Source organism: Lemur catta, chromosome 20 (assembly GCF_020740605.2).
Source record: "Lemur catta isolate mLemCat1 chromosome 20, mLemCat1.pri, whole genome shotgun sequence".
NCBI lineage: Eukaryota > Metazoa > Chordata > Mammalia > Primates > Lemuridae > Lemur > Lemur catta.
In genome coordinates, this window is record NC_059147.1 from 18,886,892 (window position 1) to 18,914,505 (window position 27,614).

The following is a 27,614-nucleotide window of genomic DNA, read 5'->3' on the forward strand; positions in this document are numbered from 1 at the left end:
TCACGCCATTGCACTCCAGCCTGGGAGGCAGAATGAGACCCCAGTGCTGTAGTCACTTCCTAGTTGCTGTGAGGTAGCAAGGGCTGCAGCAAACAGCAGACTCTGTGTCCTTCTCTGAGCCCCTTGGTGGAGATACTTGGGAGGTCAAACCACTCCACGCCCCCAAGGGATCACTGATTGCATTAGGGTGGCACAGCTGGGCCTCTTTGCCTCAAGGTGGGACAACTTAGTTGATTTAAACAGAGCCCTCCCACATTCTGCTTTCCTCGCCCCTCACTGGTTTCCCCTGAGGTCGTCCTTTCACTAATCACGTGAAGCCAAACCCCCGTGGCAGGGTCTGCTTCCGGGGCCACCTGCCACGGTCTAGAAATTGGAGTTCTGAGGTCAAAGAACCAGGTGATTCCTTACGGTTGTTCCCTGCAGCTCTGAGAGTCGCTAAAACTGTGTGATTTACTGAAGTCACATAGCAAGTAAATGGCAGAGCCAGGCCCACCAGCCACTCGCAGCCTGAAGGCAGCAGCGCCTGGAGGGTGAGGGGTTGGGGGCGCGCTGGTGACTGTGGTGCAGAGGCCCAGGCCCCAGCTATGGTTTCCCAAAAGCTGCGCTCCTCGACCAAGCTCTGGATCTCTCAGGTAAGGCCCCTTCTGCCTTAATTATTCCAGAGACTTTAGTTTCCTTAATTCCACTTTTCCCCCCTCTGTAGTAGAATAATTCACACTAAAGTGTGAAAGATTGTCAGTACAGAACTCTCCCAGAGACAATGCATCCTGAAAAGAGGATGCTTGTTAACCCAAATAAATCTCTAACTGGATGGACTTTTTGGCAGGGGGAGAAAGTGAGTTGGAAAAAATGCACCCAGTGCGAATCTGGCGATTTGAAGGCTCCCCCACCCCCATTTTTGCTTCTCTCTGTAGTCTGGCCGTAGGTGTTGGGAAATGCTGGGTGTCTTCCGCAGGGCCCGTCCAAGGTGTGAGTCACTGGAAGAGCAGGTGACTCAACTAAGGACATTTTGCCAAAAGTACAATTGTGAAGAGAAGAGACTGATGGTTTGAACTAAGCTCCCTGGCAGGTGGTTTATTGCTCAGAAGAGCAGAGGTCTGATTCAGAAAATCTCCACGTCAGTTCCTAAAGGATTGGCTTTGCTTGTCGGCCAGGCAGGTTCGTGGCCTGGGGACGCTGGGGGTGGGGAGGAACTTCCGAGGGACAGCTGCCACCCTAGCCGGGGCCTTCCCTGGTCTCTGCCCTTGTTGCCCATGTGGCCTTGGGTGAGTCTTTTACCTTTTCCAAGGCACAGTTTCCTCATCTGTGAAGCGGCTGGAGTTGGATATTCCAGAAGCTTGTTACTCACAGTGTGGTCTGCAGACCGGCAGCATCTGCAACACCTGGGAGCGCGTTAGAAATGCAGAATCCCAGGTCTCACCCCAGACCTTCTGAATCAGAATCTGTATTTCAGCAAGATTCCAGGTGACTTGTTCGCACATCAGTTTGAGGAGCCCTGCTCTGGACCAGGCTACTCAAATGTGGTCCTTCCCCCGGCGGCGTCAATATCGCCCGAGAGAGCAAGTGTGTTTGAAATGCAAGTTTACGGGCTCTGAATCGCATCTCTGAGGGTGGGGTCTGGTAGCTTGTGGGGTTTTGTTGTTTTTCTGAGATAGGGTCTTGCTCTGTCGCCGGGGCTGGAGTGCCGTCTCGCTATCATAGCTCACTGCATCCTCAAACTCCTGGGCTCAAGGGATACTCCTGGCTCAGCCTCCCAAGTAGCTAGGGCTATAAGCGTGCACCACCATGCCTGGCTAATTTTTAAATTTTTTTTGTAGAGATGGCATCTCACTTTGTTGCCCAGGCTGGTGTTGAATATCTGGCTCAAGCGATCCTCCCAAAGCACGCTGGGGTTGCAGGTGTGTGAGCCACCATGCCTAGCTGCAGCCCATGTCTCAGCCTCTCCAGGTGGTGGTTCAAGACGCTGAGGTTTGAGAAACGTGGAAGCTCTGATCTTCCATCGACCGCAGCTGCTGTGTAGCTGTCAAGCGGCTGTTGTATGCAGGGCTTGTTTTGTGCCGCTTTTGGAAACACTAAAAACACCTGCACTTCACAGCGATTCTGTGACGTTCTGTTCTTATTTTTGCTCTGCCAAAGACAAAAGTGGGATTTAAGGGAGGTTAAGCAAATTGCTCAGTCTCTTTTCTTTTTTAAATGTTTAATTATTCTGGGTACATAATAGTTGTATATTCACTCTCTATCTCACAGTGTATTGCAGTAACAATATTGACATAAGAATGTTTCTGGCAAGTGTCAGCTGACATAATGAGCAATAAAATTTCTCATAAGGATTTATTACCTGATTATAAATGACAGAGGCTGTGTTGGAACAGGAGCTGGGGTAGATCTTGTAGGTCTTGTTCTTGTTCAAGGCTTAGGAGCTTGTGGATTGCAACTCCTCTTCTACTGATCAGTAATTTTTTTTTTTTTTTTTTGAGACAGAGTCTCACTCTGTTGCTCAGGCTAGAGTGCCATGGCGTCAGCCTAGCTCACAGCAACCTCAAACTCCTGGGCTCAAGCGATCCTTCTACCTCAGCCTCCCGAGTAGCTGGGACTATAGGCATGCGCCACCATGCCCGGCTAATTTTTTCTATATATATTTTTAGTTATCCAGATCATTTCTATTTTTTTTTAGTAGAGACGGGGTCTTGCTCTTGCTCAGGCTGGTCTCGAACTCCTGATCTCGAGTGATCCACCCACCTCGGCCTCCCCGAGTGCTAGGATTATAGGCGTGAGCCACCGTGACTGGCCAAGCATCTTTTTTTAAAGATGCTCTGACAGGTTTCTGAGTTGCCAATCTTTCACATTTTAGGGTAAATTAATACAGTCTCATTATGCAAATATATATATGTATTGTCACCTCTGCTGAACACAGTTTACAAAATAGACTGCATGCTGTTCTGGGCTCGTTTCACTGAAGATTTCACACTGTACTCAGGTTTTTTCAATCTGCTATCACAGCTATTGCTGAGATGGCTAACCTTGTACAGGTGGCATGTTACATACCCAGAATAAATTCCCAGAAGCTGGATTGTTAGGTATCTGCGTTTGTAGTTTGGAGAGAGACTGCCAATTGCTCTCCATAAGGTTAGTACCAGTTTGTATTTCCATCAGCTTTGGATGAAAAATTACTGTTTTGCCATGTCATTGCCAACCCATTAAATTGTCAGATCCAGGCCGGGCGCGGTGGCTCACGCTTGTAATCCTAGCACTCTGGGAGGCCGAGACAAGTGGATCGTTTTAGCTCAGGAGTTCGAGACCAGCCTGAGCAAGAGCGAGACCCTGTCTCTACCAAAAATAGAAAGAAATGATCTGGACAGCTAAAAAAAAAAAAAATATATATATATATATATATATATAAATTAGCCGGGCATGGTGGTGCATGCCTGTAGTCCCAGCTACTCAGGAGGCTGAGGCAGAAGGATCGCTTGAACCCAGGAGTTTGAGGTTGCTGTGAGCTAGGCTGAAGCCACGGCACTCACTCTAGCCCGGGCAACAGAGTGAGACTCTGTCTCAAAAAAAAAAAGTCAGATCATTGGACATTTACCAATCTGATAGGGGAAAAACAGTGACCCAGTGTGGTCTTAATTTAAATTTGTTATGAAAAATTTAAAGTTTATAATATGTTTCAGGACTGTTTGTATTTCTCTATGACTGTCTTACTCATATTGTTTGCTTATTTTAAAGGTTAAATTGCTGGCTTTTTCTTTCTTTCTACAAGCTGTTTATATATTAGGGAGATTAGTCTTTTGCCTTTCATACAAGTTGCATTTGGTTTAGTGTTTCTCTTTTATTTTGTTGATTTTTTTTTGTGTGGTATGCACAAGTTTTTAATTTTATGCAAGTTTATCAGTCTTCTATGGCTTCTGAATATTGAATCATAGATGCAAAAACCTTCCTACTTTAAGGTAACAGGATGTGTTCTATGTTTTCCTCCATTATTTTACATTCAAATTTTGATCCGTTTGGAATTTATCCTGATACATGCTCCAACCATATTTTTTTCCCAAATGACTATCTTTTCCCTCCTAAATTGAGAACCTATTTTATCACAAGCTGTTTGTCACAAGCTCTCTCCCCATATGTATTTGGGTCTGTTTCAGAAATTAGGACTCTTTTCTATTGGTTCCTCTGTTTATTCATGTTCATTGAAGTTCCCACTGTTGTGTTTATTAATATTTATAATATTTAAAAAATAAATTTAGTATGTAGAAGGGATGCTGCTCTTATTTTTTGAGCCCTTTCAAGCTATTCTTATGTGTTTTTTCATTTGAGCTTTACAACCTCATGTCTGATTACACAAACACACATGCTGGTGTTTTTACTAGAATTGCTTTAATAAAAACCAAAGTGTAATACACATACAGAAACATGAATAAATTGTAAGCGTACAGCTTGGTGAGTTATCACAAAGTGAACACACTCTTGTAATGTTACCTAGATTTGGAAATAGAACATTACCAGCATGTAGAAGCCCCTCTCAGACCCCCAAACAGTCACTATCCCATCCTCCTTCTGAAAGATAATTATCCTCCTTTCATTTCTTAATTCATAGATCAGTTTTGCTATGCTTTGTTTTTAAAAAAACCAACTTTGTATACATGCATTCTTTTGTATAGAAATGTATGCCCATGTACATTTCTGTTTGATACTTAGGAGAGAAATTGCTGGGCCATGGGATGTGTGTATATTGAACTTCAGAAAATACTGCCCATCAGTCTTCCAAATAGACGTGTAACAATGTACTCTCCTTCTAGAAATGTCTGACAATTCTGTTTATGTCCTTGCAACATTTGGATTTGTTGGTCTTTTTAATTTTAGTCATCCCGGTGTGTGCGTAGTGGTAATGTGGTTTTGATTTTCACTTCTTTAACGGCTAATGAGGTTATATACCTTCCTTACATGTTTGTCAACCTTTTAAATATCATTTTTTGTTTAATGCATTGGGATTGCTTTAAATTTATGTTAACTTAGGAGAATGGACATATTCATTATGATAAATCTTCCTATCCAAGAACATAATATATCTTTCCATTTGTTTAAATCTTCTGTATCCTTTAGTATTGATTAGTGTTTTAGTATATATCTTGCATATTTCTTGATACATTTACTTCTAGGTATTTTATCTTTTTTGTGGCAATTGTAAGTGGAGTCTTTTCTAACTGGCTATTGTTTATAGTAGTTTGTTGTTATGTTGGATGTTGTAGGGTTATATCATATCATCTGTAAGTGGAAATAATTTTACTTCCTCCTATTCAATTCTTTTATCTCCAATTTCTTTTGCTTGTGTCATTGCATCAGATAGGACCTCCTGTACAAAGACAGTGAGCACACTCGTATTGTTCTTGTCTTTACTGGGAATGCTTCTGGTGATTCCAAGTTTAGCAAAATGCTGGTCTTTATGTGAGATTGATATATTTTATCATGTGAAGGAATTGTCCATCACTTCCCACTTCAATGGATTTTTATCAGAAAGGAGTGTTGAATTTTGTCAAATGCTTTATTCAGAATTTATAGATCTCCTAGGATCTATTACAGTCACCCCTTGGTATCCTCAAGGCATTGGTTCCAGGACCCCCCATGGATATCAAAATCCGAGGACGCTCAAGTCCCTTATATATTATAAAATGATGTAGCATTTGCATATAACCTACGCACATCCTCCTGTGTACTTTAAATCATCTCTAAATTACTAATACCTGATACAGTGTAATGTAGATGCTGTGTAAATAGTTGTTACACTGTATCATTTGCAGCATAACAAGAAAAAAAGTCTGTATGTGTTCAGTACAGACTCGATCACAGGCCCAGCTACAGTTTCGGTCTGTGGTTGATTGGATCTGCAGATGCGGAATCCGAGGATACAGAGGGCTGACTGTGTAGTGTTATATAAAGTAGTTTTCTGATATTGAACTATCCTTGCAGTCTTGGGAAGTATGCGTGGTCTGGGGACATGGGCAGAGCCAGTACCTACAGGCTTCATTCTCCTTTCCTGACGTAAGGAAACATTGGTTTGATTCTCTTCCAGGAAACCCAGCTCAAACTCCTTTGTGGTGTGATTGGGCAATGGGAAGTGGGGTTTCCCACCGAGTTAAGAATAAACTGCATGCTTCTGATCTAAGCCTTTTCCAGTTTAGCTCTGTCATTGTTTTTGTTAACTTAAAACAAAACATATTAAAACCTGAAAACATAAAACCAAAGAATCTTTATCCTGTTACATTCAGTTTGTTTGTGTAATGTTTTGGCAGATGTCCCTGTGGCCTTTTAGAGTCTCTGGGCTATTATAAAACTTAAATTGGGACTCACTGCCCTAATGTTTCGCAAGAAGGGTAAAAAAAAAAAAAAAGGTTAAAAGGGCCTGGGTCATTAACAAAGAAAAACTCTTGGGTTCTTGGTCACCAGAGGGTATAGTGCCCAGTCCAGAGAAGCAGGTGTCCATGTGGCAGGGCAGCCCTGTGGTTAGGACAGTGGTCTCTGGGCCAGATGGGGCTGAACTCCCTACTCTGCAGTTACTGCTATGTGACCTCGGATAAGTTACCTCCCCGCTCTGGTCTGGTCCTCAGATTCCTCATCAGTAGGAGATAATAACAGTTCCCAGCTGCCGGCCTTGTAAGAATTCAATGAGTTAATATATGGAAAGTTCCTTGGTACATAGTTGGCATCAAATAAATGTGGGGGAGCCTTCATGGGGATTAGGACATCCATTAAGGATTGGGCCAGGTAGTCTCTGTATTTGGGGTTCATTCCTGACCTTCAATGACCCTAATCCTCCTGCAGATATCTGTAGGGGGTGCTTGGACCAATGATGGGTCAGTTCTCCAGGGTGGGGGCTTCTATCATGAAGGAAAATAATGAAAAAGTTTTTTAAAAAATCTCCAAGTGTCTGGGCTACAGAAAGCAAAGGAATGGAACTGAAAATCCCTCTGGGTTGGCATTTCAGATAATGCACTGTGGGTTCATGGGAGAAGAGGGGGGCTGATGGTCTTGGTGCCTGTTGGCTGCTGTTCTGCGGCCTTTGATTCTGAGGGTTGCAGCTCACTCAGCAGTGGGCCAGTTTGCTTTTGAATGGTGCATTTGCAGAGTGGGTCTCTTGGGCAGTGCTGCCCTTAGACCACAAGGTGTTTATGTTTGAGAAGGTGAAGGGGGCATTTTTGCTGTGGGCAGAAGGGACAGTTGTGCATGGTGGGTGAAGAACCACCGGGATGGGGCTGGCTGGGCAGTGCCCTGGTGCCTCCCCTCCCTGTGCATTCTGAGCAGCCTTGGGCTGGTTCCTCTAGGGGTTCTGTCACCTGAGCCGGGTTGGAGCCTTCACACCAACTTGTTGTTTCCAATGACCATTTTTCTGTTGTTAAAATTGGAGTATAACTTAAAATACACAGATCCTACATGTTCAGTTTGTTGGTCTATTAGTTTCCTAGGGCTTCCGTAACAAAGTACTGGAAACTTGGCTTAAAACAACAGAAGTGTGTTCTCTCTCAGATCCGGAGCCTAGAAATTCAAAGTCAAGGTGTCGACAAGGCCATGAGCTCTTTGAAGGCTCTAGGGGAGCATCTTTCCATGCTGCTTCTAGCTTCGCGTGCTTGCGTTCTGTCATGGGTGCTCCTTGGCTTGTGGACATACCAGTCCCATCTCTGTCTCAGTCATCAGATGGTCTCCCCCTGTGCGTCTCTGTTTTCCCTTCTTGTAAGGATGCCAGTCATTGGATTAAGGTCTCCCCTAATCTGGTATGACCTCACTCTTATTTAACTAACTATATCTGCAAAGACTCTTTTTCCAAATAAGGTCATATTCTGAGACTCCAGGTAGATGTAATTGGGGCGGGGGTACTATTCAACCCAGGACAGGTGTTTTCTGACACTTGTGTATACCCACGTGACCACCACTCCGGTCAAGAGACAGAACGTTTCACCACCACCCACCCTAGACAACCACAGTCCTGATTCCTGTCTCGTAGATGAGTCCTGGCATTCGAATGGATGGAATTACACCGTGTGTGCTGGAGTTGCATGTTATTCATGAAACGAGTATAGCAGCTGTGCACACTGCTGGTCCTTGTATCTGTGGACATATGGTTTGATTTTTCTAGGCTAGATACTAGGAGTGGGATTGCTGGGTCCTAAGGCGGGTGTACGTTTAGCTGCTTTAGAATTGCCAGTCTTTCCCAACATGATTGTACCAAGTTATGCTCCCAAGGGCAGTGTGGAGGGTTCCAGTTGCTTCACATCCTTATGAACTCAGATGGCTATTTTCTTGGGGATAGTTATTTCCTTTGATCCGTGGAGAGGATGAGCCCTCTGCAGAGGTTTCCGTCCACAGAGCTCGCAAGCTAAACACCCTCCACCTACTGACTTCCACTGGGCTCCTTTTTGCTTTGTTTTGGTTTCCTTTTTATCCTGCTGCTCTTGGGAAGCTTTTGACACAAAGGCCTGCTGGAGTCCCTTTGTCTGCCGTCCCCTTTGTCAGAGAACAGCACCCTGATGACTCTCCCACTCCATTCTTCTTCTCTCTAGTCTCCCTGCTAGTCGCAGGTCGGATGTTGGAGTTCAGAAGTTGGAGCGGTTTAGAAAGACGACAGCAGCTTCCTTGAAGCAGGAGCTGTTTAGAGTGTTCAAGGGTCCCGATAACCAGTCCCACACTGGGTGGGTTGGTTTCTTCTTTCCTTCCTTCCCTCTTTCTTTCCTTCCTTCTTTCCTTTTTCACAATCAAGTATTTTCCTCATTGATCTCTCTTAATGGTACAAAAGCAATAGCAATAAAAGCAGTAATTCAAAATTAGAAGAAGAAGCTCAAGTTTTCCAAAACCCATTTTACCATTACCAATAATAGTGAGTAATACCCAAGTAGTGTGTCCCATGTGCCAGCTCACGTTGTGAGCTTTCTGTATGTAGAAGCCCAGTACATCCTTCCAAAGCCCCTTGAGGTTACAATCCTGTATTGAGCCCATTTTACAGATGAGGAGCCTGAAGCAGGAAGAAGGTCCTCACCTTGTCCAAGGCCAGGTGGAGCGAGAGTTTGAACCTAGGCAGCCTAGCCTCAGAGACTGTATCTTAGACTCCACATGTTTTCCCTTAGGGTCATTCACATTATAGAAATGTAACCACATTTATTTAAAACAGATTGCCATCATCTTAGTGTTTTAGGGGAAAAAAATTAAAAAATGAAAAGGAAACTTTACATCACTACCATATATGGAAGATCCATCCTACTTTCCCTATATAGATGCTAACCATAAAAATGAATATTCTGGTAACGACCTAACAGTATCCTAAATAGCACCTGTTGCTCCTGCCCGAATTTTTAAAATGGTTTGTTCTTTTGGTGTCGTATCTAAGAAAATTTTGCCCAACTCAAAGTCACAAAGGTTTTTTGAGACAGGGCCTCACTTTCTTGCCCAGGCTAGAGTGCAGTGATGTCATCACAGCTCACTGCAGTCTCATACTGCTGGGCTTCAGTGATCCTCCCACCTCAGCCTCCCGAGTAGCTGGGACTACAGCTGCTTTTTTCTGTAGAGATGGGGTCTTGCTATGTTGTCCAGGCTGGTTTTGAACTCCTGGTCTCAAGCGATCCTCCTGCCTCAGCCCCCCAAAGTGCTAGGATTATAGGTCTGAGCCACTATGTCCAGCCTCTTCTAGGTTTTCTTCTAAAAGTTTTGCAGTTTAGGTTTTACAGTAAAGTCAATGATCCATGTCAAGTTAATTTTTGTATGTGGTGTGGGGTAAGGGTTACATCAAATTTTTTATATATATTTTTTTCACTAAATACATATCTGTGAAAAAAATTCATAGGCACACGCACACGTGCACACACACACACATCCAGTAGTTTCCACGGTATTGATTGGGAAGCCTTGTTCCCCCGTCTTTCCCAAGTCTGACTTTTCTCAGGGACTGAGAGGATTGATTCTCACAGTTGCCACAAGGAGAAAAAGGTATAATCATTTTGCTACACTGTTTGTAAAGCAATTGGCGAGTGGTCAGCACTCAGTAAATACCAGTTAGTTCTCAGATTTTGCTAACTGCTTTTTTGTGGTTTGGCATTTAGGTTGTTTCCAGTTTTTTTTTTTCCTTCAAGTATAAACAGCAATGCAGTGGATATTCTAGGGATACAGCTTTTTTTTCTTAAAATTATTTTAGGGTGTATTTCTGGATCTTTCTCCATATTACAAATTAGTGTTAAAAGGGTTTGAATCTGTGCAGAAACTCTGCCAGAAGCCATGGGTTGCTTTTAAATTAGCTCTGCTTCCAACCAGAGAGCTCCCTGGGAGGTTTAAGAACTGTAGTCATTGCCTTCCCTGGGGACACTTTCCTGTCCCCTGACCCCCTGTGACCCCTGGCCCCCGATCAGAGGGTTCCCATCCTCCCTACACTGCACATCCTTTCCCATGATGCTGTTTTCTACTCATTTATTTACCTTTTAGCCTCCCCCATTGGCCTGTGTCCCTCTGACTGGAATCATGACTTACGAGTTCCCAGCACGGTGCCTGCACACAGTAGGTGCTTAATAAATACTGACTAAGTTCAGTGTCCAATGCAGCTTCATTAGTACTGCTGCTGGGCCTATGGACTTCTTAGAGATAGAGCTTTCAGATAACAGCATTTGTTTAGCACCGTGGCTGGGGTCACCCTTGGGTTCCATGTCATCTTGTCATTGAGACAGTTTTCTCTAAGTGTGGCTCCTGGACCATGGCTGATGTGGGGTGGTGTTATATGGTACCCGGATCCTGCAGTCAATGATGTTGAATCCCAAAGTGAGGAAATTGCTTTCCAGTTCTTTCTCAACCTTTCTTATTTCTCTAGGACAGTGTTTCTCAACCTTGGAACTGTTGACATTTGGGGCCAGAAAATTCTTTGTGGTGGGGGCGGGGAGATGTCCTGTGCACTGTAGGGTGTTCAGCAGCACCCCTGGCCTCTACCCTCTAGATGCCAGAAACACCCCCACCCCCAGTTGTGGCAACCAAAAATATCTCCAAACATTGCCAAATGTCCCCGCGGGGCCCAAATCACCCGGTGTTGAGAATGACTGAGCTAGGAGACAGACTCAGCCTGTTGCTGTTACATTTTAAACACCTCTTTAACCCTTGCCAATCTCTTTTTTCCAAAAAGAGAGAGCAGGCCCCGGCTCAGAGCCTTTAGCAGGCAAAGCTGTCTCACCAGGATTTGATAACACTGTTTTGTTTTCCTTGAAATTACCTTCTTATCTGGACAAGTGAAAACTGTTTCTATGGAAGTGTTAGAAAGTTTTCTTTACAAATAAAATTTAAGTAAAGTGAATGAATACAGAGCAGTCCATCTCAGTACAGGTACAAGCCAGCAGTGTTGCGGTCAGCACCTGACTCTAAGTTAGGAAATGCTGAGTAAGACACCTTCTTGTTTTGGTGATTCTGTCACCTGTAGCCCTGCGGTGGATTTTAGCGTTTTGTTTCACCTGAGATAACGCTGGAGCTTGGGAGATGCCCCGGGGATGTGGCATCGCACCAGGCTTCCCAAATGTGCTGACACTGATCACAGATAGGTGGCACCCACAGAAGTGTACATCCGGCTTCAGGTGTTTGGATCCAGGAGTGTACTTGATAAGCATCACTCAGATGCCTTTGGGCCCTCCGGGCGAAGGCAGCGCATCCAGGACCCAGCCAATCCTGTGTGAGAAGCAGGCATTTGAGAGCAAATCTCACAGGCCTGGAGATGATCGGATTTCACAGACAGGCCATGTGTAGGAGGAACAGTATTTCTTCCGTATCAGACATCTCGGCAAAGCTGTTGATAGGCTACTGCCTCTGCTTGCCTCTTGGGCAAAGACTTGATCAGGGCTGGGCAAGGTAGGTCACACCTGTAATCCTAGCACTTTGGGAGGATTGCTCGAGCTCGGGAGTTCAAGACCAGCCTGGGCAAGAACAAGACCCCGCCTCTCCTAAAAAGTAGGAAATAATTAGCTGGGTGTGGCAGCGTGTGCTTGTAGTCCCAGCTACTTGGGAGGTGAGGGAGGAGGATCGCTTGAGCCCGGGAGTTGGAGGTTGACGCCACGGTACTCCAGCTGGGGCAACAGAGTGAGATTCTGTCCCTCCTGCCCCCTCAAAAAAGACTTTATCAGAAAGCAAGATGAGTTAGAAAAGTGTTCTTGAACAAGGAGTGATTGAATCGGGCAGCACTCGGTACCAGAAGAGGTAACAGAACTTCTGTGCAGCTGTGTGGACCGCAAACTTGCACAGGCTGAAGGGGAAGGAAGACAGAGGAAGTATGTTTGATTGGTTAGAGTCAAAAGACCCTAGTTAGAGGTTAGTGGGCGATTTCTGATTGGTAGAGTCTCTAGTTAGAGATTAGTTGGTGGTTTTGATTGGTAAAGTCTCTAGTTTCATTATACTGTTTACAGTGGGCTTCAGTTTGCTTCTGTAGGAACTCGAAGCACTAGAGCCACAGCAGCCTAATGGCATCCCAATTTTTAAAAAATTTATTTTTTAATGTTTTATAGAGACGGGGTCTTGCTATGTTGCCCAGTCTGGTCTTGAACTCCTAGCCTCAAGTGATCCTTCTGCCTGTACAGTTAAAGAGTGATATTTACATCAATTATACTTCAATAAGCCTGATTTTAAAAATAACTTGATGGCTGGTGTGGTGGCTCATGCCTGTAATCCTAGCATTTAGGAGGCTGAGGTGGGAAGATCGCTTGAGCCCAGGGATTGGAGGTTGCAGTGAGCTAGGATGATGCCACTGCACTCTAGCCCAGGTGACAGAGCAAGACCCTGGCTCAAAAAAGAAAAAAAAAAATACAAATGGCCAATAAGCACATGATGGTCAACCACCATTAGTTGTCATGGAAATGCAAATCAAAACCACAGTGGGATAGCACTCCATACCAACTAGGATGGCCATAATCAAAAAGACAGATAATAGCAAGTGTTGAGGAGGAAGTGGAGAAATTGGAACTCTCGTGCTCTGCTGGTGAGAATGCAAAATGGCACAGCTGCTTTGGACAGCGGTTCCTCAAAAAGTTAAACATACAATTATCATAAGACTCAGCAATTCCAGTCCTATATGTGCCCAAGAGAGTTGAAAACATATGTCCAGGCTGAGCACAGTGGCTCACACCTGTAATCCTAGCGCTTTGAGAGGCTGAGGCAGGAAGATTGCTTGAGCCCAGGAGTTCAAGTTTACAGAGAGCTATGATTATGCCAGACCCTGTCTCAAAAATAAATACATACAATAAAATGTATATGCACACAAAAACTTATGCACGAATGTTCATAACAGTATTACTCATAATAGCCAAAAAGTGAAAACCACTGAAATGTTCATGAACTGATAAAATGCTAAGAAAACGTGGTACATTCATGCAATATGGAGTATTATTTGACAATAACAAGAAGTATGGATACGTACTGTGTGATGCATGCAATGTTTTTGTTTGCTTGGGTTGCCATGATAAAACACCACAGATTGGGTGGCTTAAACAACAGAAATTTGTTTTCTCACAGTTCTGGAAGTAGGAGATCAGGGTGCCAGTATCATTGGTTTCTGGTGAGGGCTGTCCCCATGGGTTGCAGATGGCCACCTTCTCACTGTGTGCTCACGTGGCCTCTTCTTTGTGTGAGCACAGGAGACAGGGGGAACTTTCTGATGTCTCTTCATTTTTTTTTTTTTTGAAACAGAGTCTCACTCCGTTGTCCAGGCTAGAATGCTGTGGTGTCAGCCTAGCTCACAGCGACCTCAGACTCCTGGGCTCAAGTGATCCTCCTGCCTCAGCCTCCCAGGTAGCTGGGACTACAGGCATGCACCACCATGCCCAGTTAATTTTTTCTATGTATATTTTAAATTGTCCATATAATTTCTTTCTATTTTTAGTAGAAACGGGGTCTCACTCTTGCTCAGGCTGGTCTTGAACTCCTGACCTCAAGCAATCCTCCCGCCTTGGCCTCCCAGAGTGTTAGGATTACAGGCGTGAGCCACTGTGCCCGGCCTTCTTTTTTTATTTTATTTATATGATTGCTCTTTAGTTTTCTAATTTTTTAATTCTTTTTGTACTTATTTAAGCCTTTGAGAATGAGGTCTCATAAGTGCACTAATCCCACTATGAGGACCCTACCCTTGTGACCTCATCTAACCCTAATTACCTCCCAGAGGTCTCTGTTGCAAATACCACCACATTGGGGGTTAGAGCTTCAACATATGAATTTTAGAGGGATATAAACATTCACTTAACGTGTTACAAGATGAATGAGCCCTTGGAGACATGCTAAGTAAAAGAAGCCAGTCATAAGGGATCACATATTCCGTGATTCCATTTATCTGAAGTGACCAGAATAGCAAATCCATACAGATGGGGAGAATATTACTGGTTGCCAGGCGTGGTGGGGAGAGGAAATGGGAGTGACTGCTGATGGATACAGGGTTTATTGTTGGGATGATGAAAATGTGCTGGAATTGGATAGTGGTGATCGTTGCACAACTTTATGTGTGTACTAAAAACCCCACTGAATTGTACACTTAAAAATGGTATATTTTATGGCATATGAATTATATCTTAATTAAAAAAAAAGAAAAAAGGCTTAAGAGACACATCAGTCAAGTGCACCAAATGGGTCACATTGTTGGCTCTTTATTCAAACACAGCAACTTAAAGACATTTTAAAAATAACCAGGGAAAGTCAAACATGGATTCCATATTGGATTATATTGAAGAGTTATTAATTTAGGGGATGTGTCAAAGTGGCCTGTCCAGGATTTGCTTTAAAATACTCCAGGAAGAAAATTGGGAGATGGGTGAAACTGGAATGACACAATAGTGATAATGTTTTTTTTTTTTTTTTTGAGACAGGGTCTTGTTCTGTTGTCTGGGCTGGTGCCATCACAGCTCACTGTGGCCTCGAATTCCTGGGCTCAGGGGATCCTCCTGGCTCAGCCTCCTGGGTAGCTAGGACTTTAGGCGAGCGCCACCATGCTGGCTCATTTTCCTTATTTTTGTAGAGATGGGATCTTGCTATGTTGTCCTGGCTGGTCTTAAAATTCTGGCGTCCAGTGATCTTCCCACCTCAGCCTCCCATAGTGTTGGGATTACAGGCACGAGCCACTGTGCCTAGTATAATATTCATGATTTTTTGAAACTGAGTAATGGCTACATGGAGGTCCATTATACTATTCTATCTTGTTTGGGTTTAACAATTTCTGTAATAAAAAGTTGCAAAAAAATAAATCACATATGGCAGAGGGGGAACAAAAGTCCTGAATTCTAGAAAGTTTATTTTCCTACTGAACATCCTGAGCTGAGCCCTAGAGCGATGACAGCACACCTTTGTCCCCAAAGGCTTTCTGACCTGGGACTGAGCAGCAGTCCGAGGAGAGGAGCCATCTGAACCACTCCCAGAAGATGCTTTGGGTTGGGTTTGATCCAGCTTTTTACAGAGCATTTTGCAGAGATGAGGCACCTTCATGCTGCATCAATTAGATTTTGCTGCCGAACAAACCACTCCAAAACTTTGTGGCTTAAAATAAGTATTTATTATTTCTCATTCTGTAGATGGATGGGGACTCTGGGCTGCCTTGGCTGGGGCCAGCGGGTCTTGGATGGCCTCTCAAATGTCTGTGGCCTCCGCATCACCTCCCCTGGGAGGCTACCTGGACTATTTACCTGATCTGAAGCCTCCCTGCAGCAAGAGAGGAAAAATCCTGATGCACAAGTGTGACCGATGGGTCAGAGCAAGTCGCGTGGCCAGGCCCACACAGTCAGGGGTGGAGGGACAGAGACGCCTTTGCAGACTGGACTTGTTCTGAATGGGAGCCAGGGGTGCAGCCGGTCTGGCCCAGGCCACCCCTCTAAATGAGACTGACACCTTAGGTGTGGGCAGGCGTGGTCTTGTGTAATGCATGTGCCCCAGGTCTGGAATCCTATTTCCACTGGTAGAGCAGGGGTAGTGGGTGTGAGATTACTCAGAAGTGTAGATCCTGGGCTATTGGCATTAACCAGAATAGAAAGTTCTTGTTTCTGCTTTTGTCTGTCTCCCTTTTTCTGTGGCCTAAACTCAGCCCTGTTTTTCTTCCACCTCCTTCTCGTACAGAATGTCTGTGAATCATTCTTGTAACTGCTGCTTGTTGTGCCCCACCCCTCAACAATGTTCTCCAGGGGCAGAGTGGCCGGCCTCACAGGCGGAGGATGATAGGTTGGATGGCCTGGTGACGGTGTGGCCTTGGGCAAGCTCCCTTTGCCCCCTGGTCTCTGGGATATAAGTTTGTGAGGGATGGCTCTGAGGCCCTTTTGGCCCTGTCCTGCTTACAGGAAAGTGGTCAGCCTGGGCAGGTGTCCCCTGAGAGTCTGTCTCCTGGGATGCTTAGGTCATGCCTGGCCTCTTTGGGGGGGAGAATGTTCTGGGTGGGTGTAATAGATTGGTTGCAAAAGTGGTGCCAATTCTGCACACCCACACACACATCCATCCATGCCCTGTGCAGTGATATTTTGCAACTCTTTCCATCAAGAAGTGGCATCTGTCTTCCCTCCACCCCGCTTGAATCTGCTCTGGCCAACAGAATGTGATGGAAGTGATGGTGTGATGATTCTGAGCCTAGGCCTTAAGAGGCCTTGACTCAGTTGCTTCATTTCTTGGAACCTGCTTCTGCTGTGAGGGCAAGGCCAGGCTAGCCTGCTGGAGCGTGAGTCATCCCAGGTGTGGCCGACCTAGAGCAGCCACACCCTGCCAGCCCCCCAGCATGAGCGAGGCCAGCCCGGTCAGCCCAGCCCAGCATCGGTCACAGAGCCCAGCCCGGATCAGCCAAGCCCCAGCCATCCTATAGTTCGTGAAAAATAATAAATGAGTGTTGTTTTCAGCCACTGTATTTTGGGGTGATTTCTTACACTGCTGATACAGTAGGTGCTTGGGGTCTCTCTTGTGTGTGTCCTGAACGTGAAACTGCGTCACCACCCCAGGGCTGGGCACAGGCTCTAGAGTGAACTGCCGGGATCCAGTTCGGATCCATTGCTCTGTCCCTGGGGAGGTGGTCTTGGTTCTCAGGGGACAGAGGAAGCAAAGGAGGTGGCTTTGGAAAGGAGGGGACAGTGAAGTGCCCAGTGTGAGCCGGTCCCTGCACATGAGCTGGGTGAATATCACAACACAGGGCTAGCACAGAAATTCCTTTTTTAATTCAGTTTTTATTTTTTTGAGGCAAGGTTATATCTGTACCTGAACTGAAGAGTTAAATAGTTTGACGTGATGTTATAAACACTGGTAGGCCTCTGCCTGTTCCCTTCTCCGCAGTTCCTGCTTCCCAGACACAGGACTTTCACCTTAAAAAAAAACAAAACAGTATATACACATAGTAATCCCTCCGAATAGCATGTGCACCTTGCTGCTGACTTCCCGCCCTGGCGGGCTTAGCTCCTCCTCCTCCTCCCCTCCCCACGCCCCTGCCTTCTCCCGGACCCTGTATCCCAGTGTCCTTAAGTCATGATTTGGTGAAACTAACATTCACTTTTTACGTGCCGTTATGACTTGGAAAATGCTGTTCACCGCTGAACTGTGTCAAAAACGACGCCAACTTCGACTTTCTTGCACAACTTTCCCCTGCAATGAGCTTCTCCGTGACTGCTGTGAGCCCCAGGGGGAGCGTGGGGTGGGGTGGGGTGGGAGAGGCATGTTCTCAACTCTTCACCCACCCCTGAGAGAGACAGAGATGGAGAGACAGAAACAGAGATATAGAGACAGAGAGATAAGCAGAGAGACAGAGATAGGTGGAGATAGAGAGACAGAGACAGAGATAAAGGTAAAGAGACAGAGGCAGGCCCAGGCCCTCCCAGGATTGGGGAAGGCCACTCGACTGGGGACAGATGGCTCACAGCCCACTGGTTAGGCCTGACGTGCCGGAGGGTGGGGGTAAGGGCTCCTGTGGCTTTGGGGCCGCATCTGTGTCAGGGACCTCTGTGAGCTCTGGCTCCTCCATCACCAGGTGACAGTCACTTTGTGTCCTTCTCGGGCTGTCTGACGTTGCCCGTTAAAGAGGGGCCCAGGGGTGGGACCACAGATGGTGCCCGGGTTGAGGATGGTACAGGGTGGCGTGAAGGTGACTGTGACCCTGTTTTCGTTCCTTGGCTTCTCCGGCAGGCTCTGGAGGTCCCGGATGTGCGGTGAGTTCAGTGCCGGCGCCTTCCTTGGGGCTTTCTGAGTGAGGAGGCTGCCGGGAGAGCCGGAGCTGGCGGGTCCCTGCGGGGAGGTCCGTGCCACGGGAGCCACAGCCCCGTGCGTGGCAGAGAGCCGAGGGACGTGTGACGATGAGGACCTCCTAGCTAGGCCCCGGTGCCCGGCACACAGAGCCCTGAGGGTCAGAAGGGCCGCAGGGCACGAGCGAGTTGCAGAGAGGCCCCTGCGAGACACGAACCTCCATCTGCACCAAACCCCGTGTGCGGAGGCTTGTGGTGGCTTCATTCATAATCATCAAAGCCCGGAAACGGGCTGGGTGCGGTGGCTCACGCCTGTAATCCCAGCACTCTGGGAGGCCGAGGCGGGTGGATCGTTTAGCTCAGGAGTTGGAGACCAGCCTGAGCAAGAGCGAGACCTCGTCTCTATTAAAAAAAAGAAATAGAAAGAAATTAGCCAAACAACTAAAAATAGAAAAAATTAGCCAGGCACAGTGGTGTGTGCCTGTAGTCCCAGCTACCAGGGAGGCTGAGGCAGTTGGATGGCTTGAGCCCAGGAGTTTGAGGTTGCTGTGAGCTAGGCTGATGCCACGGCACTCTAGCCTGGCAACAGAGTGAGACTCTGTCTCAAAAAAAAAAAAAAAAAAAAAAAAAACCCAGAAACAACCCCGATGTCCTTCACCTGGCACAAACAGTGACCAGTCTGTGTGACGGAACACTGCTCGGCAAGGACGAGGAACCAACTACAGTCCCCAACTTACAGTGATTCCGAGTATGATTTTTGACTTTATGATGGTGTGAATGTCAATGCAATTTACATATTCAATAAATGACAGAAATACTCAACACGCTATTATAAAATAGGCTTTCTGTTAGGTAATTTTGCCCAACTGTAGGGTCGGCCAAGCCGCGACATTTGGCGGGTTAGATGTATTCGGTGCATTTTCTTTCTTTTTTTAATAATGATTATGGGTACGTAGTAGTGATGCCCTTTCAACTTTAAGCTAAAAAGGCATTTCCGACTTACGGTGGGTTTATCCTGAGCCGAGGAGAGTCTGTACTAACACGTGCACGGCATGGCTGAGTCCCAGACGCAGCGTGCGAAGCGGAGGAGCCAGACACGCGGCTACACACCATGATCGGTTTGTCCGACGTTCTGGAAAAGGCGAAAGTGCCAGACAGAAAACAAATGAGTTGCTGCCTGGGGCCGGAGGTGGGAGGAGGAGATGGCAAAGCTGCAGGGAGGGAATTGTTTGGGCGGGTGGAAGTGTTTAGTGTCTTGATTACTGTAGTGGTTACACAACTCAGTGAATTTGCCAAAACTCTTAGAATCGTACACTGCAAAAGGTGAATTTTACTGCATGTAAATTATCCCTCCATCCCTGAAAAAAGCCTTCCAAACTAATGACAAATAACACAGTTACAGTTAGGTTAGTGTTTGTAGTGATGCTAGGGTGAGATGGGGGTCAGGGAGGAGGAGGAAGATGAGGAGGAGGAAGAGGAGGAGGGGGAGGAAGCAGGCTGGGGCTGAGATTCAGGGTGACCCCACACACGGGGCGAGTTTGAACAACTTACATTCTCCGTATGAGGCCCTCTCTGTCTGCTGGGAACCTCGGAGGGTAAGGGCCAGTACTTCTGGTACATTCTATGGGGACACCAGGGATGCTGCAGAGGAGAAGCCCCTGAACTCATACCTGCCGTCCTCTTATGCCACCGGCCTGCGGCCATTTCCCCTGATCAGAGGGGAGGCAGGGATGGAATAGAATCCGGTCGGAGACTGAATTTCAGAGCTGGCTCTGTTGCTCTCTAACTCAGCCTCATCTGACAATGGGGACAATAGTCCTCGCCTCGCAGAGTTCAGTGAGGGATAGATGAGATGACCTTGTGAGAGCGCCGAGCCTCATGTGGGTGTCGACTTGCAGGGGTGGCTGCCAGCAGGCAGGGTTTGAATTCCTCACCCACTTCTTAGAAGGCTGTGTGACCTTGGACAACTGTCTTAACCTTTCTGGGCCTCAATTTCCTCATTGATAAGCTGAGATTTTATGGTCCCTCATTGATAAGCTGAGGTTTTATGTTGTGAGGATTCAATGAGCCCTGGGCATAGCACATAGTGAGCTCTCAGGAAGGAGGTACCCCATTATCATAGGGTTGCCAAATCTAGAAAAAGAAAATTGGATTCCCCATTAGTTTGGAATTGCAGATGAATAAGTAATGCTTTTTTGCCATAAGTATGTCCCATGCAGTATTTGGGATATACTTATACTAAAAATCATGACAGTATTACACTAAAAGGAATATTGGTTGTTGATCTGAAATTCAGATTTACCCAAATGCTCAGTATCTTACCTGGCAACCCTGCTACCAGGGGAAGTGGATTGGGGATAATGGGAGGACAGGACTAAGTGTGCAGGTGAGCGGAGGGTGAATGATCTGCTTTTTTAACCTCCCCTGCGGCCAGAGTCATTCATGGACTTGACCTGGAATCTCGCCTCCTGGAGGAAGCCCGGTGACGTGGGAGCCCCCACCACCCGCCTGTGCAGTCCCCGGTCCTGCTTTTGTTCAGGCCCAGGGCTGCCAGCTGGTGTCACCGTAACTCACTCCTGGGCTGGGGCAGCTGCTGGCTGTTCTGGAGTCATTACTTGCGTGTGAGCGTGTCCCTGAGGGGCAGCCACCGGGGCAGGGTGGTCCCCAGGCCGTGGGTGCGGTGAGTGCGGTGGAGCCTCCGTGCCCGAGGCTGGTGGCTGAGTGGCAGCGCTGCTCTTACATAATCGCTCTCTCCTCCTTTCTCTTTCCAGAGCCAGATTTCACACTGAGCAGCTGCAGTCGGAGAAATCAGAGAAAGCGCCACCCGGCCCCAGATTCCAAGGGGCCTGCCGGGGACCGTCTCCTCCTTGGGAAGGGAGACCCCGAGGCTGCGTCTCAGACCTGCTCCTGGGCTGCCATGGGGCTCTTGGCCGCCGCCGCCCGGCTGTCCTCCGTGCTGCCAGGCAGATAAGGGCGGCCACTGCCCCGGGAACACCTGCCCTCTCCACTGCCTGGCTGATCCTCCAGGGCCAGCTCTTCCCCGACTTGGTGGCCACCTTTGCCGACCTGAGGCCATGTAGGTCCCGCTCGGGCCTCTGTGGACGCACCACCGGGGACAGCGCCTCTGCTCTCGGGGGACCTCAGCGCACCACCATGCCCCGGGGCTTCGCCTGGCTACGCTGTGAGTACCAGGGGGTCCCTGGGGACCTGCCCTGGAGTCCTTGGCCCAGAGCTGGGCTCTGCCGTAACCATAGCAACCAGGGCATCTTGCTGGTGAGAAGTTGAGATGCTTCCCAGCTTGACAGCGGGTGTCCCTGGGGACCCCCACAGCCGCCCTCTGCCCTGTTTGCAGCGGACCCCAGGCAGGCAGGGTGTGAGGCTTGGGCTGGTGGGCACAGTCTGTGGGGTGGCTGTAGGATGGGGCAGGCACGGGGCAGGTGGCATCGTCACCTTTCTTGGGTGGAGGCAGCGGTGGCCGAGAGCATTTCCAGCCTCCCTGGGTGTGGCCAGTGGGGGTGGGGCCAGGGACACGTGAGGGTGCCAGGGACCGAAGACCCGCGGGAGAAGTGTGCCGGGTGCCTGGGGAAGAGGCAGGCTGCTCCCCTCTGCCCCTCCATACATAACAGAACAAAATTTAAAAACAGAAAGATAACAATGTTGTCAGTAAAAAGAAAAATAAGTTGAACTGAGGACAGAAAAAAAAGGGATCAGGAAGCCTCTGGTGGCGGCTGGGTGGGAGGCCAGACCACGATCTCTCTAGTCGCCAAGATTCGATTTAATTGACTCCAATTCAGCACATTTTTCTGCTGCCGCCCACGTGCCTGCTGGAGAGTCACTGCCATGACAACAGGGACCTTGTCTGTCTCGTGCCTCTGTCTCCACTGCCTGGCACGGAGCTGAGCACTCCGGGGCTGCTGGAGGTCGGGCTTTGAGCCTACAAGGGACTCAGAGAAGAGTGGGGTCTACCCTGGCCCTCGTGGCACAGCGTCAGGACATTCGGGACGGGCGGGAGGCCCAGCCGGACCCAGAGTTCCAGAAGCATCCAGGTCATGAGCAGGGGCGGCACGTGGGTGGGGTGCTGCTGGAAATGGCCTCGCTGGCAGGGCAGTGTCCACCACACAGGGACACTGGAGTGGTGTGGACGGCGATCCAGGTAGAGGGAGTGTGGTGGGCAAAGGCTCAGCCTGGGACCGTGAGCGGGGGGGCTGGGGAGCTGGTTTGGGGCCCAGGTGGCTGAGGCCCTGGAAGCCAGGCAGGGAGTGTGGCCTCCTCGCAACAGGGCGCCCTGGAGGATTGCAGAGCGGGGTGGGCCTGGTGCTTGGGGTTGCTCTGCGTTTGAAGATCAATCTGGCGGTGCCTGTAGGACTTGCTGTTGCCACTGTCTGGGCAGTTCCGGAGGTGGCGGGAGAGCGAAAGGGGGAGGTGGGGACAGGAAACTCCAGGAGGCAGAACTGAGGACCCGGCGGGACTGGCGGGGTGTCCGGGCTGGGGTGGAGGAGGCACCTGGGGAACGTCTCCCACGGTTCTGGAGACCAAGTTTGAACCCTGAGCGTTGGCAGGGCCAGGCTCCCTCCGAAAGGCTCTAGAGGAGGAGCCTTCCTGGTCTCTCCCGGCCCTTGGGGGCTGCGGGCATTCCTTGGCTTGTGGCAGCATCGCTCGGACCTGCCTCTGCCTTCACATGCCTTTCACTCTGTCTCTGTGCCGTCTCCTCTTCTTACAAGGACACAAGTCACTGGACCGGGGGCCTGCCCTAAATCCGGGATGACCTGGAGATGGCTTAATTTTGTATGCAAGGACCGTGTTTCCAAACAAGGTCATGTTCCCAGGTTCCGGGCGAATGTGGATTTGGGGGCAGGGAATGCTATTCCACCCAGCACACAGGCTCACAGTTGGTCCCTAGGGGTGGGGGTGTCCAGCCTCGTTGCTCACCGTACAAAGGGTCGTCTCAGGGAGGCGGCTGATCCCCCCGCCGCCGGCTCCAGGCCAGGGAGCCACACAGGGGGCTCACACTGACCTCTCTTCAGCTTCCTCTTCCGGCTTCCGGGTCCTTACCCCTGGAGGGGAGGGGACAGGGCGGCCTCCTGACCAGGGTCAGGGGTTGCATTGGCTGTGGGGCTCCTGGGATGCAGAGACTGCCAGGGAGAGTGGCCTTGAGATTAGCTCAAGGCTCTGCTGTCCCTGCCCGGTCCCCTGTTTCTCTGGGTAGAGGCAGCAGAGAAGGACTTAAAATTGGAGACAGTGGTCGGCTGCAGACTTAGAGGAGGGCTGCCCGGTTTGGAGAAAGGCAGATGTCTATGGCAGGGTTTGGGAGGCAGCCGTGTGTCCCCCCGTGTCAGGCTGAGAGGCTCGGTGTCACTGCAGGACATAATCCCTGCCCTGAGGGCCCCAGAAGAGGACACAGAAGGGCGGCTGGTGTAGGACTGGGGTGAGGAGTGGGCAGCCGGTGGCAACGGCCACATGAGACAGAAGACCCGGCGTGGACAGAGATGCTGATGTTTAAAGAAAATATGAAATTGGATTTTGATGTGAAATCCTTGTGCCCTAGAGGTGGCCCTTGCTTGGGACATCAGCTCACAACTGTTGCTCTAGAATCCATGGTTCTCCAAGTGTGGTTCCTGGCCAGCAGCAAGAGCTTCTCACCTGGGAACTTGCTAGAAAGGCAGGTTCTCTGGCCACGCCCCAGATGACCTGTGCTTACCCGCCCTGGGGATTCTGATGTCTGGTCCCACTTGTGCTGCTTGAGGCAAATCCCCAAACGCACAAGTGAAGTGTCGGGGGAGCCGGACCATGATGTGGGGTAACCGTGTTGTGGAGTCACACGCCAAGGTCAAGGTAGTGAACGAGGCAGGTGGTGCTGGAGACAGATCGGTGGGGGCATAGGCGGGGGAGACCCTGGGGCAAGGGGTGCAGAGTCCTGGTGGGACTTTGAAAGAGGTCTGCCCTGGGAGAGGGCACCGGGTGGGGGCAGGGTAAGAATCGGGACCCTGGAGGCAGGAATGATCCTGACCTGCAGGGCGGGGGCCAAGCTGGGAGGGTTTACGACTCAGACACCAGGCAGAAAGTGAGCCGATCTTGAAGGAGGGAAGCAAACACCAGTTCAGTTTGTGTTTATCTCTTCGTTTGGCCCAATACCATGTCAGGCAAGTGGGAAGACAGCGGGGGGAGGAAGTACAAGATGATCAAAAACTTACAACTTTGCGAAAAATGTGGTTGTCAGAGTTCTACGGGGCAGAAGGGCTGCTGCCCACACAGGACTGAGGACCCGATTAGACCCGAGGGTCTGAGTCGAGAGAGGGGTCCCGCGGAGCAGGGCTGAGCCCCAGGACGGGACAGGGCAGGGCAGGGCTGGAGAAGGAGGTGGGGAACAGGTGGTGTGGCCCTGGCCAGTGGGGCTGTAAGTACAGAAGTCTTCTAGGTGCCAAGAAGTGAGTGGGGGAAGTCCGATCCGTAATTCCTGCCAACCAGGGTGGATCCGGGAGGTGACTCAGCCTGCTTGGCTATTTTGCAAAAAAAAAAAAAAAAACAAAAACCCAAATAAAAAAAACCAAATAAATGGATAATTACTGCTTTTGACTATAGCAATAAATATGGATTATAGAACATAAAAAATGTCCTAGAAATGTAAAGAAAAACAGTTTTAAAACTCTCCCATAGGGATTTAGTACATCTTTCCACCATGTTTTCCAAGCACACGTGTATAATCAAAACTAAAATCATGCTATGTTCAGATAGTGCTGAATCATGCTTTTAAACTTCGCTAAAGCACATCCTATTTTTCTCATCACATAAACACATCTTTGACAAGTGATTTTTATTGGCTACATTTATTATTATGGACTGTCTAGGCCATTTACAGATTTTCACTATTACAAAATAATACTGCAGAGTTAATCTTTTTTTTTTTCTTGAGGCAGAGTCCTGCTCTGTCACCCTGGTCACCTGGGCTAGAGTGCCGTGGCATCAGCCTAGCTCACAGCAACCTCAAACTCATGGGCTCAAGCAATCCTTCTGTCTCAGTCTCCCAAGTAGCTGGGACTACAGGCATGCGCCACCATGCCCAGTTAATTTTTTCTATATATTTTTAGTTGTCCAGCTAATTTTTTTGTGTTTTTAGTAGAGACGGGGTCTCTCTCTTGCTCAGGCTGGTCTCGAACTCCGGAGTTCAAACGATCCGCCCGCCCTGGCCTCACAGAGTGCTAGGATTACAGGCGTGAGCCACCGCGCCTGGCCTGCAGAGTCAACCTTTGCCTACACATCCTGTTGGTTATCTCTGTCTCTCTCTCTCTTTTTTTCCTTCTCATTTATTCCTAGAAGTGAGTTTAGTGGGTCAAAGTGTGTGGGCATTTTTAAGGCTTAGTGATTTGAAGGGTGTGGACATCACTAAGTCCATTAATAACAAAAATTGCCAAATTGCTTTCTAGGACGAGAGCTTCTGCTTCACCACTTGGCCAGTGTCATTGAAACAGAATTAGCTGGGTGTAGTGGCACACGCCCGGGGAGGCCAAAGAGTGGGGACCGCTTGAGCTCAGGAGTTGGGCAACATAGCAGGACCTCATCTCTGTAAAACACATGCATGCTCACACACACACACACACACACACACACACACACACACACACACACACACACACACACACACACACACACACACACACACACACACACCCTTTCCTTTTGGATAGATGAAAAATGGCATCTGTTGTGATGTGAATGTCTTAATCTTATTAGTGAGGTTGATTTTTTGGATACGTCCCTGGTCCATTATGTTCTGTTCTTTCTGCTCTGACGGACTTAACTCTTAAGATTTGTTGCAAATTCTCAGATTTGTTAAAAGTCTGTTCAGCCTTGCAGAAGTCACCAACGCTGTTTTTGAAATCACAGTGACCCCCAGTGGTGACAGCGGGGAATGTTTCGGAAGGCAGCGGCTGGTTTGTCGCAGGAGAAACCACCAGAGTGAGGTCTGCTTGGTGTCCCAGAATGACCATCCGGGAAAGCGCTGCAGGCCTGCTGGCGTGTTTAACAGAGAGGGATGTGAAGGTCACACAGAGCAGGGAAGGAAGTGGCTTAGGTGACCAAAGAGTCATTTGTAGAGTTCAAACCAGAATCCACATCTCCTAAATCGCTGGATGGAAAATCTAGCAAAAGGCTTTGAAAATGTGTCACCCTTGGATGAGGAGCTGAGATTGTCCTGGATGGGAGGTGGCCCCTGCCCTGTGGGGCGAGAACAGGGAGACCCTAGGGTGTTCCCCCAGTGACGCTGCTGGTTAGGGGTGGGGGGAACACGGTCCATGTGGACTGCCTGTCCCTGCCGTTCTGCGCCTGGCTTTGCCTCTCCCGTATGTCCCTGTAACCTGGGCACAGGGATGACAGTCACATTCAGCTTTGCATTCCCGGCCGTGCAGATGCAGCACGGGCGGGGCTCATGTGCTCCTGTTGGGTGTGGTCCACAGATCTCGGCATCCTCCTCGGCATGGCCCTGGAGGGTTTGGAGGTGTGGTCCCTGACCGAGAGGGAGGAGTGCGCCGTCACCGGCTTTCTACGGGACAAGCTGCAGTACAGGAACCGGCTTCAGTACATGGTAACCACATGGCCACCAGCTGTGTCCCTGTCCCCCAGCCCCTGGCTCACCTGGCTCAGGGCTGTGGACATTCAGGGCCCCTTCTAGGACCTGTGTCGGCCCCGAGCTTACTGTGGCCTGTTTTCGTGCCTTTGTCCAACACCCAACCATGGGCTGGGTCTGTGCTTAGCCCTCTCCAGCCATCTGCCGGGGCCTCCGCCCATCCTTGATCTCACCTTTGACCCCACCTCCATGTGGCACTGGCCCTGTGACTCAGGAATGGGCTCTAGGAGCTCTTTGGGCAACCCCAGGCACTTACCAGCAGGGGAGGTAACAACTCTTTTTGTAGAGTGGAGATACCCATGTGGCTCTATATGTCTTTAGAAATTTTTTTTTTCTTAAGTGATGAAGTCTTGTTTTGTTGCCCTGGCTGGTCTTAAACTCCTGGGCTTGAGCGATCCTCCTGCCTCAGCCTCCTGTGTAGCTGGGACTACAAGGGTGCACCACCATGCCTGGCTATCTTTTTTTTTTTTTTTTAACAGATTTATTGAGAGATAATCCCCATACCATAGAATTCAAAGTGTACAACTGAATGGTTTTTAGTATGTTCAGAGTTGTGCAGCCATAACAAGTTTTAGAACATCTTTTCCTCCAGAATAAACACATCTTTTTTTGAAGTATTTCAAACTTCAAAAGTATTTCAAAACCCCTGGGTTTGAAACTTCTGCCTTAACAGGAACTATGTTGTGTTTCACCCTCCCTGGGTCCCAGAGGGACGTGAGCTCTTTGTGCCAGGTGCGAGCCAGGGATACCCTCTCTGGAGAGGGCCAGCTCTGCCACCACAGGGCTGGGCCTGGGGTCCTCTCCTCCGTCAGAACTCGTCT

General features: G+C 48.5%; 1 protein-coding gene across 6 annotated transcripts in view; it reads left to right on the forward strand.

Annotated features, from left to right (window-relative positions):
- Positions 1-27,614, forward strand: part of IL34 (interleukin 34) — a 51,114-nt gene that overhangs the window by 20,690 nt on the left and 2,810 nt on the right. For 2 of the 6 annotated variants that reach the window (XM_045533989.1, XM_045533993.1), the window contains exons 2-3: positions 20,945-21,354; positions 26,624-26,751. In XM_045533989.1, coding sequence (XP_045389945.1) covers positions 21,327-21,354; positions 26,624-26,751 — 156 coding nt within the window. In that variant the 5' untranslated portion in view covers positions 20,945-21,326. Of the gene's footprint in view, positions 1-615; positions 633-1,073; positions 1,159-20,739; positions 20,854-20,944; positions 21,355-26,623; positions 26,752-27,614 lie in introns of those variants that run through there. The other 4 variants (XM_045533994.1, XM_045533992.1, XM_045533991.1 and 1 more) reach the window with 4 other exon arrangements.